Below are 17,134 nucleotides of genomic sequence, written 5' to 3'. Positions count from 1 at the left end.
ACCCTCCCGTAAAGAAGCGTTTATAATTCCCTGGAGCCAGGCTCGTGTACCCTCCCGGGCCGCCAGTACCAGCCAGGAGGGGCACGGATCCAGTAAACATGTGGTTGCATTCAGCCTCCCCAGGATCCTGTCCACGTCCTCGGGAGCCACAGAGTCAAACTCCTCCCATATAATAGTCTCAAGACCTGCTCCCGTCTCCCGTCTCTCTGTTGAATTGTCCCGTGCCGAACTGGCTGTGGCAAGTGGTCCCATTCCAGTTGTAAGTCGAGGATAACCGATATACTCCGAAGTAAGTCCCATTGAAGCCAGCAACTTTTCCCCAGTGCTGAATTTATGTGTAATTCCAAATTTCAACTCTTGACATTCCTCAGCACTAAAGATGTCAGTTTACGTTCTTGGAAGCTGGTTTTTAGCAACATGTAGGAGGGCTGCATCTGAGATGGGTCTGCACGCCAATGCTTAACAATGCTACTCTACCAAAAGCAGAGAGTTAATATATTATAATATTAATTATGTCCAGCAAGGGCATTGAAGCATCTGTAAGGGGGGTGGGTTCAAAAAAGTCAAGATGGCAGCTGTGATTGCCTGACTGATGCCCCCTCCTTTTGTATGCATACATGTTAAAAAGAAGTGGGCCTTTATAGTTGTGGTTACTCTCTTGACTTTTTCCAGCCCCCCCTCCCTTTCTTGGATGCCCCTGAGAAGTATACAGCTGTTTTGCGATCAAGGACCAGACTACGAAAAATGTTATGTGCTTTTAAATGAAGTGACATTAATTGATGAATGGTTAATTAGGTTACTTCCCATGGATTTAATAACTTTTCTGTGCTTTATATCAACCTAAACCTTTGGAGCAATGTGTGTGTGTGTGTTTGTGTGTGTGTGTGTGTGTGTGTGAGAGAGAGAGAGAGAGATGATTTTAAAGAGTTTATACTCAAATGACAGCTGACATGCAAATGTTTAGGAGAATATTTATCTGTTGGCCTCACTAGATAAACCAGTTCATGAAATCAATTCCACAGGATGGATAAACTTACCTTTATTGAGTAGCACTATAATAATAGCATGTTGAAAGTCTGATAATGCTTTATCTGTTCCTCTTATAGTTCAGTGAATTAGGGTGTTGATTGTCTGAGCTGGTTTTGAACATTACAAAAGGCCTTAGCCTCTTTTTCCTAGGCAAGCGAGCCCGCATATCTCTGTCAGGTCATCTTGCTTACTCTCTGCGTCAGTGTTTCTCAACCTTAGCAACTTTTAAGATGTCTGGACTTCAGCTCCCAGAATTCCTCAGCCAGTGATGGAATCAGAGACCAGTCATTGCAGGTGCAAAGATGTCTGACCGCCTTCGCAGTGTTTATTGCTTTTATACAGTTTTTCCAAGCAGCATAAGATAAAATAGCAACAGCATTTTTATTGGTGGATTCTCCTCACCATTCCTTAAGAATATACCAGCCAGGGGGCACCAGCCAGGGGCAGTGTTCTGCAACATCCTGGTGGTGTGAACTTGGTGAGATCATGTAGGTATTTGAGCCACGGCACTGTGCTGCACATGGCCTCTACATGACCTCTATCTCTACAAGCCAGCACTATATAAAAGCAAAGTCCCTTTTTTAAAAAATCTGTTTATAAAATCTAGAAGGAAACCTCTGGTTTCAATTGTACATTTTTAAAGAATTTGTTGAACTATAATCTGTTCTCAATATTTATTAGCTTTCTTACATGACCACCAAAGATGATAAAAGTACGTTCAGATTGATTAAATTACCAAAATGTATTTGACATAACCTTTTATGACAATTTATCAATTGTTAAAATACAGGTAGTCCTTGACTTACAACCATAGGTTGGGCACACAGCAACCAGGCCGCTTTTAGGGCTGTTTGCAGTGTGCCGGGGTCACCTGACTGCATTTTACAACAGTTTTCAGCAAAACCAGCTCATAGCGAACCATGAGTTTGCTTAATGACCATGACATTCACTTAACAACTGCTGTTTAAAAAGGTCATAAAATCAGGTGAGTCTCGCTTTATGATCATCACTTTATGATCATCACTTAACAACTGCTGTTTAAAAAGGTCATAAAATCAGGTGAGTCTCGCTTTATGATCATCACAAGTTATGACCATGATGGGCAGAGTCCATTACGGTTGTAACTGGAAGATTACCTGTACCAATGGTATATCATCTTACAAAAAAATAATCTCTTTCAAATTGTAATTCAGTGTCAGGATAAACCCTTTCTCTGCCTATTCTTCCATTGCTGAAGCATTAAGCTGTAGGCACATTACGTCATATAGAATAGAATAGAGAATGGAATGGAATGGAATAATAGAGTAGAGTAGAATAGAGTAGAATAGAATAGAATAGAATAGAATAGAATAGAATAGAATAGGAGGGACCTTGGAGGTCTTCTACTCCAACCCCCTGCTCAAGCAGGATAGCCTATACCAGTGGTGGCAAACCTATGGCACGGGTACCAGAGGCAGCACTCAGAGCCCTCTCTGTGGGCACGCACGCTGTCACCCCAGTCCTAGACCTTCAGCTGAGTTTTATAAAACCTTTTCCCTTTAGGCCTCTGCCGCCGTGTACCAAAAAAAAGGTTCAATCAATCAGTCAATTTCAACTTCTCACGGGAAAAAAAAGATCTTGCAAAGTTGGAATTGACTGATTGAACATTTTAGTCCCACCCAGTCTACTGTTACCACCGCAGCCACACCCACCCAATGGGCCACACCCACCCAATGGGCCACACTCACCTGGCACCCGACGATGCATAAGTGGGTTTTGGGTTGCAGTTTGGGCACTCAAGGTTTGCCATCACTGACCTATACCATTTCAGACAAGTGACTGTCTAGTCTCCTCTTAAAAACCTCCCGTGATGGAGTGCCCACGATTTCTGAAGGCAAGTTGTTCCACTGTTAATTGCCCTCATTGTATTCATCTTCATTAGTACATATTCTCATTCATAAAAACAAAATACTTCTCATCCAGTTTGAATCTCTGTCAACTGCACATAAGTAAACCATTGACAAATATGACCTTTCTGGTTCTTCATTTAGAGATGTTTAGATACCTTAAAGCTAAGAAACATTGCTCTATAACAGGGGTAGTCAACCTTGGCTCTTTTATGACTCGTGGACTTCAATTCCCAGAATTCCTGAGCCAGCATAGCTGGCTCAGGAATTCTGGGAGTTGAAGTCCACGAGTCATAAAAGAGCCATGGTTGACTACCCCTGCTCTATAATATCAGAATAAATACCAACAGCCATCACTTTGTTATAGCTTTTTTCAGACCCACGTGTGGGTTTGAAAAGGTGTTTTAGAAATCAGCCTTCCTCAACCTGGCGGGCAAAAACAGAAAATAAGGGAAACTGGGACATCAAAGGCTTGATTTTCCATCTTCACCAATTACCTTAAGGCAGAATTGCAGCACAGAGAAAGAATGCAGAGGCTGATTCTTGTGCAATCTGGCTTTTGTGCAAAAGTATCTGTTTGCACACGTACCACTTGCTAGTTTTGCTTGAATCCATGCCATCTTCTCCCAGTTGGAAGCTGCACTAGTTAGCTGGGAAGAACATCCAAGCCACAACCTCAACCTGCCACAGTTTGGCTTTTTCAGGAAATGAGACTATGTTATATTCTACTTCACCTAAAACATCTTGCTAAAACATCTCAGTTCTTTAAGTCCCCACTGTTGGTCTACTCTAGACTCAAATAGGAAGGTTCAAAATCTACTTAAGACTGTTGAGTGTCTATGTGTGGGTCACGAGTCCTGGGGCAATGTCTGCAGTTTTACAAGCATTTAACAGGTACATGGTGGAAAGATTAGAAGAGAATAGATTGCATCAAATATGTTTGGCAAAACCTGAAGCCAATCCACCCTTCTTGGGAAGTGAGCTTACCTGGTCATGTAGAGGCTTCTCTCCTGAATGTAGCAGAGCCTCTCCTTTCCACAGCAGTCTTTCTTGCAGAAACAACAAAATACTGGGCGAGGGACAGGGTGGGATGGGTACTGTGACTGAGGAGGGAGAACAGTTATATACAGGTAGTCCTGGCTTACGGCTACAACTGAACCCAAATTTTTCATTGCTTAGCAAGATAGTTGTTAAGTGAGTTTTGACCCATTTTCTGACTTTCCTGCCACAGTTGTTAAGTGTATCACTGCAGTTGTTAACTTAGGAACACGGTTGTTAAGTGAATCTGGCTTCCCCATTGACTTGGCTGGTCAGAAGATCTCAAAAAGTGACAAGTGACCCCGGGACACTATAACTGTCATAAATGCATGCAGTTGCCAAGTGCCCTAATTTTGATCATGTGACCATAAGGCTGTTGAAATGGTCATAAGTGTGAAAACCAGTCATAAATGACTTTTTTTCAGTGCATTGTAACTTTGAACAGTCGCTAAACAAATGGTTATAAGTCAAGGACTACCTGTAGTTCATTTTAGCAGAGAATATTTGCAGGGTTGAACTATGGAGTTGTTGGTGCTCTCTGAACTTGGTTGTTTGCTTGCAGATGTTTTTTCAATGCATGGATCAAGTTACCTAGTCAGGTAGTGAAATGTCTGCAAGTAAATAAGAAAGCTCAGAGAGCATTAAGGACTCCATAAAATCATTTTTGAGCATTGTTTATATTTGGGTGGCAGGGAGGAAGTTGAATGCTGTGGAAATAAAGTGGTTAAGTACATGTGAGATGAAAATAAGAGATAAGAATAAATGGGTGCTCAATTAATGCAGACTAAAGGGAATGATGAGCATTGAAGAAATATGTTGAGGTGGTTGGGTCATCTAGAGATAATGAATGATGGTTAGATTGCAAACCTACATGAAGAAAAGGAACTACATGGGTGGGGAGAAAGGAGAACGAGTAAGTTGTGGTTGGATGGAGTTGAAATCCTCAGAGAGGTGGAAAAGGGCCAACAGAATAAATGTGTGGACACCTTAAGGAAGCAGAAATAGGAAACATATTCCACTGTGGCTTTTGAGTGGCACCAGAAGGAAGAATCTCTCTATGTAGAAGTGGCTTCCCGCTCTTTGGGGAAGTTGATTTCACATAGTGGCTTAGAAGGAAAATTTATTTATTTATATTTGTGTTGTTAAACAAAGAGCTTGCAAAATCCACGTTGCTTTTGGTTGTTTTAATGCTGTTGTTCTTGCTTCAAGTTGGATAGTGACAGCTCTCAATGACTCAGTAGCTGTGGTTCTTTTCTTAATACCCGATGCCCAAGAGTGTCTAGACAGACTCTCCTGGTTCCTTTGGGCAAAGATTGCAACACTCAGAGGATGCAGCTAAGTCTTTTCCTCCCTAATCACATATCCCCAAAATAGAAGAACAACAAAGTGCAAGGATTCATTTAGGGCTGTTGAAGTTGGATGGCTAAAAGCATTACATGAACCTGGTTTTGGACAGTAGGGAAAATGGCTTGCGGTGTGCATTTAATGACTAAGAATACATTTCGTTCTGTGTTCATCTGTGTAAAGGACTGACTTGGTATTATTTGCACAACATGTTTAACTGAGTCAATTGTGGGTATTGTATTGCTCAAATCCAGGGCTTTTTTTCAGCCGGAACGCGGCGGAACCGCGTTCCGGCACCTTTTTCCGGGCCGGCCGCACCGGAAATAGCCCCTCCCAAATTTTACTTGCATTCCTGTTCTCTAAAGGGGCGGTCCTAGGGTTTGATGAGGGCGTGGCCAGGTTTGAGTTCCGCCACCTTTTCTCCGAGAAAAAAAGCCCTGCTCAAATCTAATCCAATTAATTAACCTTGGCAACTAGTCTGAGATAGCTTTGTTTAGGCCTGAATATCTGGGACTAAACTATTTGAGCTCAGCAAACAAAATGTTAAAATGTACACACAAACACACACACACACACACACACGGGGGGGGGGGGCTGTGAAGTGGCTGCCTGTCCCTTTTGCTTGAATCCCATCCTGAAATTCAGCCACACAAAAAGATGCTAGGTCTCTGACATGTTTTTAACAATTTTTTTTAAAGTATGCCAGAAAAAACCCCAGCTCTCTCTTTTTCCATGCATTTTTACTCCTAACATTTCCCTGTACAAGAAGATGGTAAAGGTGAAACATCTCTCTTTTAAGGGGATTGTGTGAACCGCCCCCCCCCTTTCCCCCTTCCTCTGACTTTTTTTAAAGGCCAGGGAAGGTAGGCTTTATCACCTTGCACCTAAGTTAGGGGTCCTCAACCCCTGGTCTGTGGACCGGCACCGGGCCGTGGGATGCCAGAAATTGGGCCACACAAACAAGTGAAGCCCCATTTGTGGAGTGCAGGCTGCACGTGAAACCACGCCCCCTCCGGTCCACGGAAAAACCTCTCTCCACAGAACCGGTCCCTGGTGTCCAAAAGGTTGGGGTCCTCTGATCTAGGTAATATTTTTGCGTGCATATATATATGTGATATCACTGTCCTATCCTGGATGTCTGTCACACAAATATGAGAATTTTTAAAAAGTCTTATCACTTGACGTAATATGTTATCCTTAGTCTACAAGATTTCACCACACTTCTTGAGGTGGCAAGGTGCTCATGGTCTTTAGTAACTGTTCTTCTTATATATATTTTTTTTCATTTAGATATAAGGCAAGCTGAGAAATAACCATGTTCCGGGCATCTATGGAAGGTGAAGCTGAAACTGAAATTTGGGTGACTGTTGCTCTTGCTGATCAAAACTTAAAGGAGACACTTAAAGGAGAACTTTCCTTAGATTTCAATAGTCAAGATCAACCAAGCAAGACCTACAACATCAGTTCTGTTCAAGGTTATTTTCCCCCCCAACTTCTCTGGAAATAGAGGGTTTGCCCCCCCAAGAAGTAGAGAATATAGAAATATGACTTTTAAAAGACGTCTGTGCACCAGGCAAATTTGGAGACTGACCCGCCGTGGATCTAGAGTGTGCCTTGAAAAGCCAAAAATTAGAAACTTTTTTACTCCCAACATTTTCCTGTAAAAGAAGAAGGTAAAGGTGAAACACCTCTCTTTTAAGGGGACTGTGGGGGGGGGGAAAACCCCTACCTTTTCCCCTTCCTCTGAATTTTTTTAAAGGCCAGGGAAGATATGCTCTATCACCTTGCACCTGTGTAATATTTTTGTAATTAGTGTAAAGGGGTGGTTTAAGAGGCTTGTGATTTCACCGACAGCTTTAATGCTGACTCTACCTCCAAAGTTCAGAATATTGGGGTGTGATTAATTTTTAAACAAACAAACTGTGGAGCCTCCATGTTCAAACGTGATCTGCCACAAAGTAGAAACTGTTAGAGCTGAGCAGAGAAAGGGCTGGCCCTTCAGATCCTGCTTGAGGTAACCTGTTAGCATTTCAGATGGAGAAGAATGGTCGTGATCCTGATGTGGACCTCTGAGTTCTAGATTTAGTTACTGTTTTAAAACATCAAGGATTTTCCCCTTTCCCGTTCCCTTCCCTGCCCTTCCCCCCCTCCCCCGACCAGCATTTTCAGGGATAAGTTGTATTTTGATTTATGTCAGATATCTTATTTTTAAAACATCAGCCGTTTGGGCATAAATTAAATCCAGTTATTTATAATGCAGAATAGCATTTCTCTTTTATTAAACTTTGCTGGAATACATTGCGTGAATAGCATTATGTTAAACAGACCAGATTGACACCTTTAATGCATGCTATTGCTATCATTTTACATCAGTATCTATATCGTGGAGCCGAAGTTATTACTGGTATATTTCTGTTGGTTTTTTTCTTTAAATCTCAATGTGGTTTAGAATTACTCTTCAGACACATAACAGTTTCAGGCAGAGAGATAAAGTGCCACTTATTTTAACATATAAAATAATAAATATGACATACGTATAGATCAGTATTTTTTTAAACTTTTGTAACTTTCAGGTTTGTGGACTTCCACTCCCAGAATTCCCCAGCTTGGCTGGAGAATTCTGGGACTTGAAGTCCACACATCTTGAAGTACCAAATTAGAAAAACACCGTTATAGATCAAGTGGAAATATATAAGAAGTATACATATAATCGTGTAGTAAGCACCATGACAAAAGAGGAGTGATTATTTTAATGTTGATTATTATCCATTTTTTTTCTTTTGTCCTTTTTATCCTGGCTCCTTAACAAAGAATAGCTCTTGCTATGGTTTTAATCAGGATTGCAATCCCTGGTCTGAAAAACTCTTGCTGCAGAAAGTCAAGTCAGATGTTTGAAAGGGGTAATAATCAGCGAGCATTAAAATATTTAGAGCAGATTACTGTTTCCTTTGTGACTGTACTGCAAACTGCAAATATCATGATTCTTGGTTAAGATTTAAGGAACCAAAACAATCCCCCCCCCAAATCTAAATTGTGTCTTAAACTATTTTCCTCCTAAAAACTGCCGAAAATGGGGGAAAAATCAGTTCCATTAGGAAAGTTAGGATTGGTAAAATAGATTAAGGTGCTCAAAAGAACCACAATGGGCTGGAAAGGCTGGTAAAAACCTATCTCAAATCATTCAAAAGACCAAAGCAGTCTTAAAATGGGCCACCAATCTTCTTGCAATTTCACAAGATTGCATTATTTTCATACCAATTACCAGTACCAAAATATTACTAGATTTTAAGCTGTCATATGACACAGAGTTCAGCATTCTCTGGGGATCTCAGTGCAAACTTTATGAGCTCTGAGTGAGCTATATGTATATTAGTGTGTGGGAAGGTACTTAATTACCTCTCTTGGCATTGTATAGTATGTTGAACCCTGATCTAAAAGGTAGGGCAACGTTGCCAAGAGTCACTGAATCATAGTGTTGACATCCTAGAAAGTTCAACTGCCAGCCCACACTCAGCACAAGAATCTTAATTAATGTTTCTCCAACTGATGGCTCCCAGGCTATCATTAGAACACAGCCAATTAAGGTGAGTTACTGAAAATGTCTTAATTATCCTAACCAGCATTCATTTTATGCACAGGCTTACTTGCCATGATTTACTCAAAAGGGAGTTTGTAAAGGCACTCTCATCAAATTTGCTGACGACACCAAGCTGGCAGGAATAGCCAACACACCAGAAGACAGGCTTAAGATACAGGAGGATCTGGACAGACTTGAACACTGGGCATTATCTAACAAAATGAAATTCAATGGTGAAAAAAGCAAGGTTCTACATTTAGGCAAGAAAAACCAATTGCACAAGTACAGCATAGGTGGCACGGTGCTCAATAGTAGTAACTGTGAGAGGGACCTCGGAGTCCTAGTGGACAATCACCTAAATATGAGCCAGCAGTGTGCTGCAGCTGCCAAAAAGGCCAACACAGTGCTAGGCTGCATTAATAGAGGGATAGAATCAAGATCATGTGAAGTGTTAATACCACTTTACAATGCCTTGGTAAGGCCACACTTAAAATACTGCATCCAGTTTTGGTCACCGCGATGTAAAAAAGATGTTGAGACTCTAGAAAGAGTACAGAGAAGAGCAACAAAGATGATTAGGGGACTGGAGGGTAAAGCATATAAGGAACGGCTGCTGGAACTGGGTATGTCTAGTTTAATGAAGAGAAGGAAGAGGGGAGACATGATAGCAGTGTTCCAATATCTCAGGGGCTGCCATAAAGAAGAGGGAGTCAAGCTATTTTCCAAAGCGCCTGAAGGCAGGACAAGAAGCAACTGGTGGAAACTAATCAAGGAGAGAAGCAACCTAGAACTAGGGAGAAACTTCCTGACAATGAGAACAATTAACCAGTGGAACAACCTGCCTCCAGAAGCGGTGAATGCTCCAACACTGGAAGTTTTTAAGAAGAGACTGGACAGCCATTTGTCCGAAATGGTATAGGGTTTCCTGCCTGAGCAGGGGGTTGGATTAGATTACCTTCAAGGTTCCTTCCAACTTTACTATTATTATTATTATTATTATTATTATTATTATTATTATTATTATTATTATTATTATTATTATTATTATTATTATTATTATTATTACTCTATTTGCATTTTTCAACAGTAGTTATATCACATCACATGTATTTGCCTTCACGTCTTCTACTATCTTTCCTTAGTTTTTGTCTCTCTTTTTTTAAAAAAACAACATCATTGAAGTAGAGCAGGGGTCTTCAAACTCGGCCCTTTTATGACTCATGGACTTCAACTCCCAGAATTCCTCAACTAGGCATGGTGGCTGAGGAATTCTGGGAGTTGAAGTCCATGAGTCATAAAAGGGCCGAGTTTGAAGACCCCTGAAGTAGAGAGTCATCCTAAAGAGCCATGTTGGCGCAATGCTTAGAATGCAATATTGTAGGCTAATTCTGCCGACTGCCAGCAGTTTGATTCTCACCTGCTCAAAATTGACTCAGCCTTCCAACCTTCTGAGGTCGGCAAACTGAGGACCCAGATTGTTGGGGGCAATATGCTGACTCTAAACCACTTATAGAGGGCTGTAAAGCACTATGAAGCGGTATATAAATCTAAGTGCTAATGCTATCCCATGATGTTAGGGAGTCCCACCAGTTATTTTTGCACTGTGAAGCGGTATATAAATCTAAGTGCTATTGTTATCCCATGATGATAGGGAGTCCCACCAGTTATTTCTGCATTGCATAAAGAAGTACATGAAGAATTGTCTGCCCAACAATTTCATTAGAAAACAAACACACAGGTAAAAGGACGAAGCGTTTTCAGCTCCCTCCTTTTACAACACTGTCGCAACAAATTGGCCACATCCACATGTTCCAGGCTGCGGGGTATGCTGCCATGCCACATCACTCCAAGGCTCTGGGCCTAGGACATGGGCCCTGAGCACAAAGGGGAGATGCTGTTCTCCACCTTGCACCACGAAGGAGGATTATCACATCACGTCAAGCAGCTGAAGAAGCTTTACTGGTTGTTGGTCGAAGGCTGGTGGCTGAACATCCTCCAGGTGCGGTAGTCCTTTGCTGTGAAGACTGGGGTGTGGAGAGAAAGGTGGGGCACATAGCCTGGTTTTCCTTTCAGTTCCTCAGCACAGCGATTGCGGTTGACAACTGGGGAAAAAAGAAAAAGGGAGTTTGTGATTAAAAAGAGGCCTGGGAAAAATTAAAGTGGACTTCCTTGCTTTCATATGCATCACTGAAGGTTTTTAAGAAGAGGTTGGACAGCCAATTTGGTTGGAATGGTATGTGGTCTCCTGCTTGAGCAGGGGGTTGGACTAGAAGACCTCCAAGGTCCCTTCCAACTCTGTTATTCTATATTCTGTATATACCTCTTCGTGGCCTGGGAATTGGGGGAGCTATTGTCTCAAAGCATCTGGAAGTGTCTCTTGGGGAAGGCAAAGACGGCGCCCACCTATTGCAGGTGTGGGAAGTCAGCCCCCCCCTCAGAGAAGGAAATATTAAAAGGGCAGAATATTATATTTCCTCAAAAGATCTTAAAAAGGCAGAAAAGCATGCCCAGTTTTTCTTAATAGCCTCGTCTCCCTCCCCCAAGCAGAAACCAGCTCTGTAGAAATGCAAATGTAAATAATCCATTCAGGAAGGTTGGAGCCTCCAGCTAGAAGTTTAGGAAGACAAAGACATCCAAAATCTACATACCCCACCCAAACTCTAAGACAGGACATAATAGGATTAACCCACAGATGCCAAAGGGACACACTCAGACTCAGGTCAAAGTACATGACACAGGAAATACAAAGCCTCAAACAGGAACAGGAAAAAACCTTAAGAGCCCCAGAGGGTATAAAAACCCACTCCCTACATGTGCTCCCTCTCTCTTTTCTTCCAGAGCCACCTTCCTGTCTGGCTCTCTTCTTCAATAAACTGCAACCTTCTTTCTAAAGGAGTCGCCATGTTGTTTATTCCCGGCTTGGACTGAACCCCGATGAAGACTTTTCATTCTACACATGCAAGGTTCAAGACCAGCAAGTCAAAGGAAAAAAACCCCATCAAGATGGCAGGTGATAAGGAAAGGGGGCCGTTCTTATAGATAGCCCTCGACTTACAGAAATTTTGGACTCAATTGTGGTTGTATATCAAGGCCTATCTGTAGTGTGAGAAATATTTTTTTTATCCAGATCCATTTCACTGGATGATCAATTTTTCTAGAATTGAGGGAAAAGGCAGGTAGGATGGGGATTGTACCCTCAAGAACCATATTACAAGTCTCTGATGAAGCCCACCTGCCTGAGTTTTTCCCCATGTTTCTTCATCCCCATCCTGCTTCTTACCACATTCTTTGCCAGGAATACTCTTATCCTTCCATAGAAAAGCACCCCATCGTGTGTTAGGATCCGAATACTGAGGAGGGATGATTGGATCATACCAGCTGCTCTCTCGCAAATGCTGGGTGTAACCTGAGGATAAAAGAGAGCAGAAGCACAGATGTGAGCCCCCATTGTGTTGCTACAGCTGAAAAGGCCAATACTTTATTTCAAGGGTGGGGAGCCTTGGCCCTTTTATGACTTGTGGACTTCAACTCCCAGCATGGCTGGATCAGGAATTCTGGGAGTTGAAGTCCGCAAGTTATAAAATGGCCATGGTTCCCTACCCCTGCTTGAATTGGTTATGTCAGTTTTTTTAGCTCCTAGCTTAATGGCTTTCAAACTTTTTACCTTCCTTATCGATCTTCCCTACCAAAGATCAGAGTGCTATCATTTAAAATTGATTCCTCCCTTAGGATATGGTGCATTTAAAGCTAAGCAAAGATCCTCTGGCTTTTGTTTCAAACAAACATACTCATTTCAATGTATGGAGGCTACTCTATGCCAGAAAACCCCAATATATGAACAGAAGTAGTCATATAGTGCCTCCTACTGGCCAGTAGCAAGTACAGGTTGTCCTCGACTTACAACTGTAAATGACCCCAACATTTAGTCTTAGAACATGATGGCCGTAAAGCGGATCACCATGTGACTGTGACCGACTTTACAACCTTTTCTGTAGTGGTCGTTAAGCAAATACCGCAGTTGTTAAATGAACTTATTGTTTGCTTTGGGGTGGTTTTAACGTCATAAATTGCATTCATGTGAACGAGAGACCCTGCAAACAGCTGTAAATGTGGGCTGGTTGCCAAATCCCCCAAAATGCGAGGGTGGGGGAGAGATTACAACTTCAGAACTGGGTCATAAGTCCCTTTTTTCATAGTCTGTCTTAACTTTGAACAGTTGCTAAGCGATCAGTCTTAAGTCGAGCACTACCTGTACAATAACTTCCAGTTGTTGCGTCAGTGAGTCAACCTGGATTAGAAAGTGATTTCTCTGTTCTGGAGACCCCTATTGAACCTATTCAGGAGTATGCTGCTCAGATCTTATTATTAAAGATAACTTAGGCCATTTTTTCCCCTGATTGGATTTTGAGATCACCCAGGTTCTGCAAGGATCTGAAACATTCCCCTGGGATTACAATAAAGGAACGAAAAAAGACTCTCTGCACGAGAGTAAATGTGTGGAAGAGCAGTATTCCTAGTCCTTTATAGACAGTTTTCCCCTGGGTCCCTTGAATCAAGATAGAAAAAGACTTAGAACGGTAACTTACAAATTACTGTGACTATTTTTATGGTAGAGTGGAAATGGCAGGTCTTGTTGACTGAAGTTTAAAAGTCCTACCCCGCCTAAGCACAGTTCTAACAAAATGAAATTCAATGGGGAAAAAAGTAAGGTTCTACATTTAGGCAAGAAAAACCAAAATACACAGGTACAGTATAGGACAGGGGTGTCAAACTGCCAGCCCGCGGGATGGACGCGTCATCGGGAAACCACGCCTACCCCATTGCCGGCAATGGTGAAAAAGCTCTGATACATTGTGCAATGTCATGTGACATCGCGGGTTTGACATGTCTGGTATAGAAGGTACCTTGCTCAATAGTAGCAACTGTGAGAGGGATCTCAGAGTCCTAGTGGACAGTCACCTAAATATGAGCCAGCAGTGTGCTGCAGCTGCCAAAAAAGCCAACATAGTGCTAGGCTGCATTAACAGAGGGATAGACTCAAGATCACATGAACTGTTAATGCCACTTTATAATGCCTTGGTAAGGTCACACTTGGAATACTGCATTCAGTTTTGGTCACCACGATGTAGAAAAGATGTTGAGACTCTAGAAAGAGTACAGAGAAGAGCAACAAAGATGATTAGGGGACTGGAGGCTAAAACATATAAGGAACGGTTGCTGGAATTGGGTATGTCTAGTTTAATGAAGAGAAGGACGAGGGGGGACAGGATAGCAGTCTTCCAATATCTCAGGGGCTGCCACAAAGAAGAGGGAGTCAAGCTACTCTCCAAAGCGCCAGAAGGCAGGACAAGAAGCAACGGATGGAAACTAATCAAGGAGAGAAGCAACCTAAAACTAAGGAGAAACTTCTTGACAGAACAATTAACCAGTGGAACAACCTGCCTCCAGAAGCAGTGAATGCTCCAACACTGGAAGTTTTTAAGAAGAGACTGGACAGCCATTTGTCTGAAATGGTAGGGTTTCCTGCCTGAGCAGGGGGTTGGACTAGATCAGTGATGGCGAACCTTTTAGAGACCGAGTGCCCAAACTGCAACCTCAAACCCACTTATGCATTGTTGGGTGCCGGGTGGGTGTGGCCCATTGGGTAGGTGTGGCCCATTGGCTGGGTGTGGCCCATTGGCTGGGTGTGGCTTATTGGCTGGGCATGGCTGCGGTGGTAACGGCAGACTGGGTGGGATTAAAAAGTTCAATCAATCAATTCCAACTTTGCAAGATCTTTTTTTTCCCCGCGAGAAGTTGAAATTGACTCATTGATTGAACCTCTTTTTTTTTTTGCACATGGCGGTGGAGGCCTAAAGCGAAAAGTTTTTATAAAATCCAGCTGAAGGCCTAGGACTGGGGCGACGGCGTGCGTGCCCACAGAGAGGGCTCTGAGTGCCGCCTCTGGCACACGTGCCATAGGTTCGCCACCACTGGACTAGATGATATCCAAGGTCCCTTCCAACTTTATTATTATTATTATTATTATTATTATTATTATTATTATTATTATTATTATTATTATTATTATTATTATTATTATTATTATTGGCTGAGTCAACTTTGAGCTCATCAGGATTGACCCCCCCCCAGCTGTGGGCAGAATTTGCTTGCAATGCTGCATTCTAATCACTGCATCAACAGGGCTCCTGGTAAATATACTGTTAGCAACTAATATAAGCTAAATAACACTTTATTATCAAATAATATTAACATTCAATTCATAACTATTTTTGATTAAATAATAGCCAGTTTGGTCTCATGGCTAAAACTAGGGCTAAGGTTAGAAAGTGGGAAAGTGTGAGTTCAAGTCCCATCTCAGCCATGAAAGACAGCTAGATGACTTTGAGACAATCCCTCTCTCTTAGCCCAGCCTACCTCACAGGGTTGTTGTGGGGAAAAGAGGAAGAGGAAGGAATGTTGGATATGTTTGCCGTCTTGAGTTATTTGCAAAAATAATAAAGGCAGGATAAAAATAAATTTAAAAACAACAATTCTAGCAATAATACTATTTGGTCAGAGTGGGATAAAAGAAGACTTGGGTGGGCAGGGACAGGTTGCCCATCTCTACTACTGAAGCTTAATGGGAGAATAGTCTGGACTTTCCGAGGTCACCTAAACCAGGAGTGAGCAACCATGGCAACCTTATGACCTGTGGGCTTCAACTCCCTGAATTCCTGAGGCAGCATGGCTGCCTCAGGAATTCAGGGAGTTGAAGCCCACAGGTTGTAAAGTTGCCATAATTTCCCATTATTTCCTACCCTATGGAATGAGCTGCCCCCTGACCTCCGTACAATGGGGGACATACGCCTCTTCCGCCGAGCCCTAAAGACCTATCTGTTCCAAGAGGCCGGTCTGGCATAAATCTGAAACTTTACAATTTTAAATTGGGTATAAGTTTATATTATTATAGTGGGTTTTAGGACAGGACAAATAATTTAATTAGTTTTGAATATTTTTAAATATTATGGTATTGCTGTTTTATTAATGTGCCTGTTCACCGCCCTGAGTCCCGCAAGGGAGAAGGGCGGTATATAAATGAAATAAATTTGAATTTAAACACTTACCAGGTGGTAGAGTCTTCTCCTGTTTAGCATTGGACCTCAGCCAGCGGTGGTAGGTCTCTCGGCCCATGGGCTCAGTGATGGTGTACCAGGCATCACGGTTGTGGCTGTTTGTCAGACCGGTATACCAGGTTTGAGGGATGGCATCCCACCCCATAGGGGTGAATTTCCAGCGTACAGCCTCTTTTATAACAGGGGCATTCCGGGGTCCCCTCAGAGAAAGGTGCTGATCACTGTCAAAGGGACAAAAAAAAAAATATTACGCAGATGCATCAAGGCTGGCCAAGAAAAGACAGAGAGGGATATGGATTTGGAGTGACCAGCATGCCCAGGAGTGTTCTGGATCAATGTAACCCTGACTAGAGCATGTAGATCTATATGTTAGAATGTTTGGCATTTATTGGGTTAAGCGCTGTCTCCTTAAGAGATGGCTTATGGGTAATGTAGTTTAGCTAGTCAGCTATCCCATGTTAACAGGTCAGTAGGAGGAGCCTCTAAGTTCATCACAGGATATCCTGGCTATGCACCAGTTCGTGTTTAATTGTCTTTGTGCAAACCAACCATGCAGCACGCGTGGACATTGAATGGAATCAGGCAAAAGTGAATGTGGAGAAATTATTCATTTTGCCGACATAAATGGACAAATGTTCACTACTGGACGCATCTTCAGGAATGTAAGTTTCTGTTAAGGATTCCCAGATTAAATATTTGTTTAAATCCATTTTGTTGCGTTATCTATCTGGGTCTGAATTGCAAAGCAACTCAGTTCAGGAGCCAGAATAAGGAGTAAACTGAGATCAAGTTCAGTTCAGTCTAAGCTTACATTAAATGGTGTCTCAGAAGGAAGGCTCGCTATTCAATGATCACTACTACATTAAGTGCCAATCAAATTGGAGCAGTGGTTGAACCAAACTGTGATTCAGCTGAAGTAAATATAAAGAGATCGTGACTTTATTTATTTATTTATTTATTTATTTATTATTTATATTTTTACCCCGCCCTTCTCCCTGCGGACTCAGGGCGGCTTACAGCCTTTTAAAACAAATACATAAATACAGAAAATACTAAAGTTAAAATGTTGATTAAAATGAAATATTATTAGGCCTTTGTTATTTTTAAAAATTATTATAAAACCAAGCTAAAAACCCTTAGGCCAG

At 42.0% G+C, this 17,134-nt stretch overlaps 2 protein-coding genes across 3 annotated transcripts in view; one reads left to right on the top strand and one right to left on the bottom strand.

The window, feature by feature from the left end:
• The window catches only part of LOC107282248 (GRAM domain-containing protein 2B), a 47,317-nt gene extending 39,872 nt beyond the window's left edge, over positions 1–7,445 (top strand). For both annotated transcript variants that reach the window (XM_015810013.1, XM_015810012.1), the window contains exon 13: positions 6,588–7,445. In XM_015810013.1, the coding sequence (XP_015665499.1) occupies positions 6,588–6,603 (16 nt within the window). In that variant the 3' untranslated portion in view covers positions 6,604–7,445. The remainder of the gene's footprint in view (positions 1–6,587) is intronic.
• Positions 7,446–10,830: 3,385 nt separating this feature from the next.
• CUNH19orf71 (chromosome unknown C19orf71 homolog) overlaps positions 10,831–17,134 on the bottom strand; it is a 10,864-nt gene continuing 4,560 nt past the window's right edge. Inside the window, exons 2-4 of the mRNA XM_015810069.1 lie at positions 15,981–16,210; positions 12,155–12,280; positions 10,831–10,976 (exon numbers count right to left, since the gene is read on the bottom strand). Coding sequence (XP_015665555.1) covers positions 10,831–10,976; positions 12,155–12,280; positions 15,981–16,210 — 502 coding nt within the window. The remainder of the gene's footprint in view (positions 10,977–12,154; positions 12,281–15,980; positions 16,211–17,134) is intronic.

Source organism: Protobothrops mucrosquamatus, unplaced genomic scaffold, assembly GCF_001527695.2.
Source record: "Protobothrops mucrosquamatus isolate PMUCROS unplaced genomic scaffold, P.Mucros_1.0 scaffold6, whole genome shotgun sequence".
Taxonomy (NCBI): domain Eukaryota; kingdom Metazoa; phylum Chordata; class Lepidosauria; order Squamata; family Viperidae; genus Protobothrops; species Protobothrops mucrosquamatus.
This window is presented reverse-complemented; position numbering and strand designations above follow the sequence as displayed.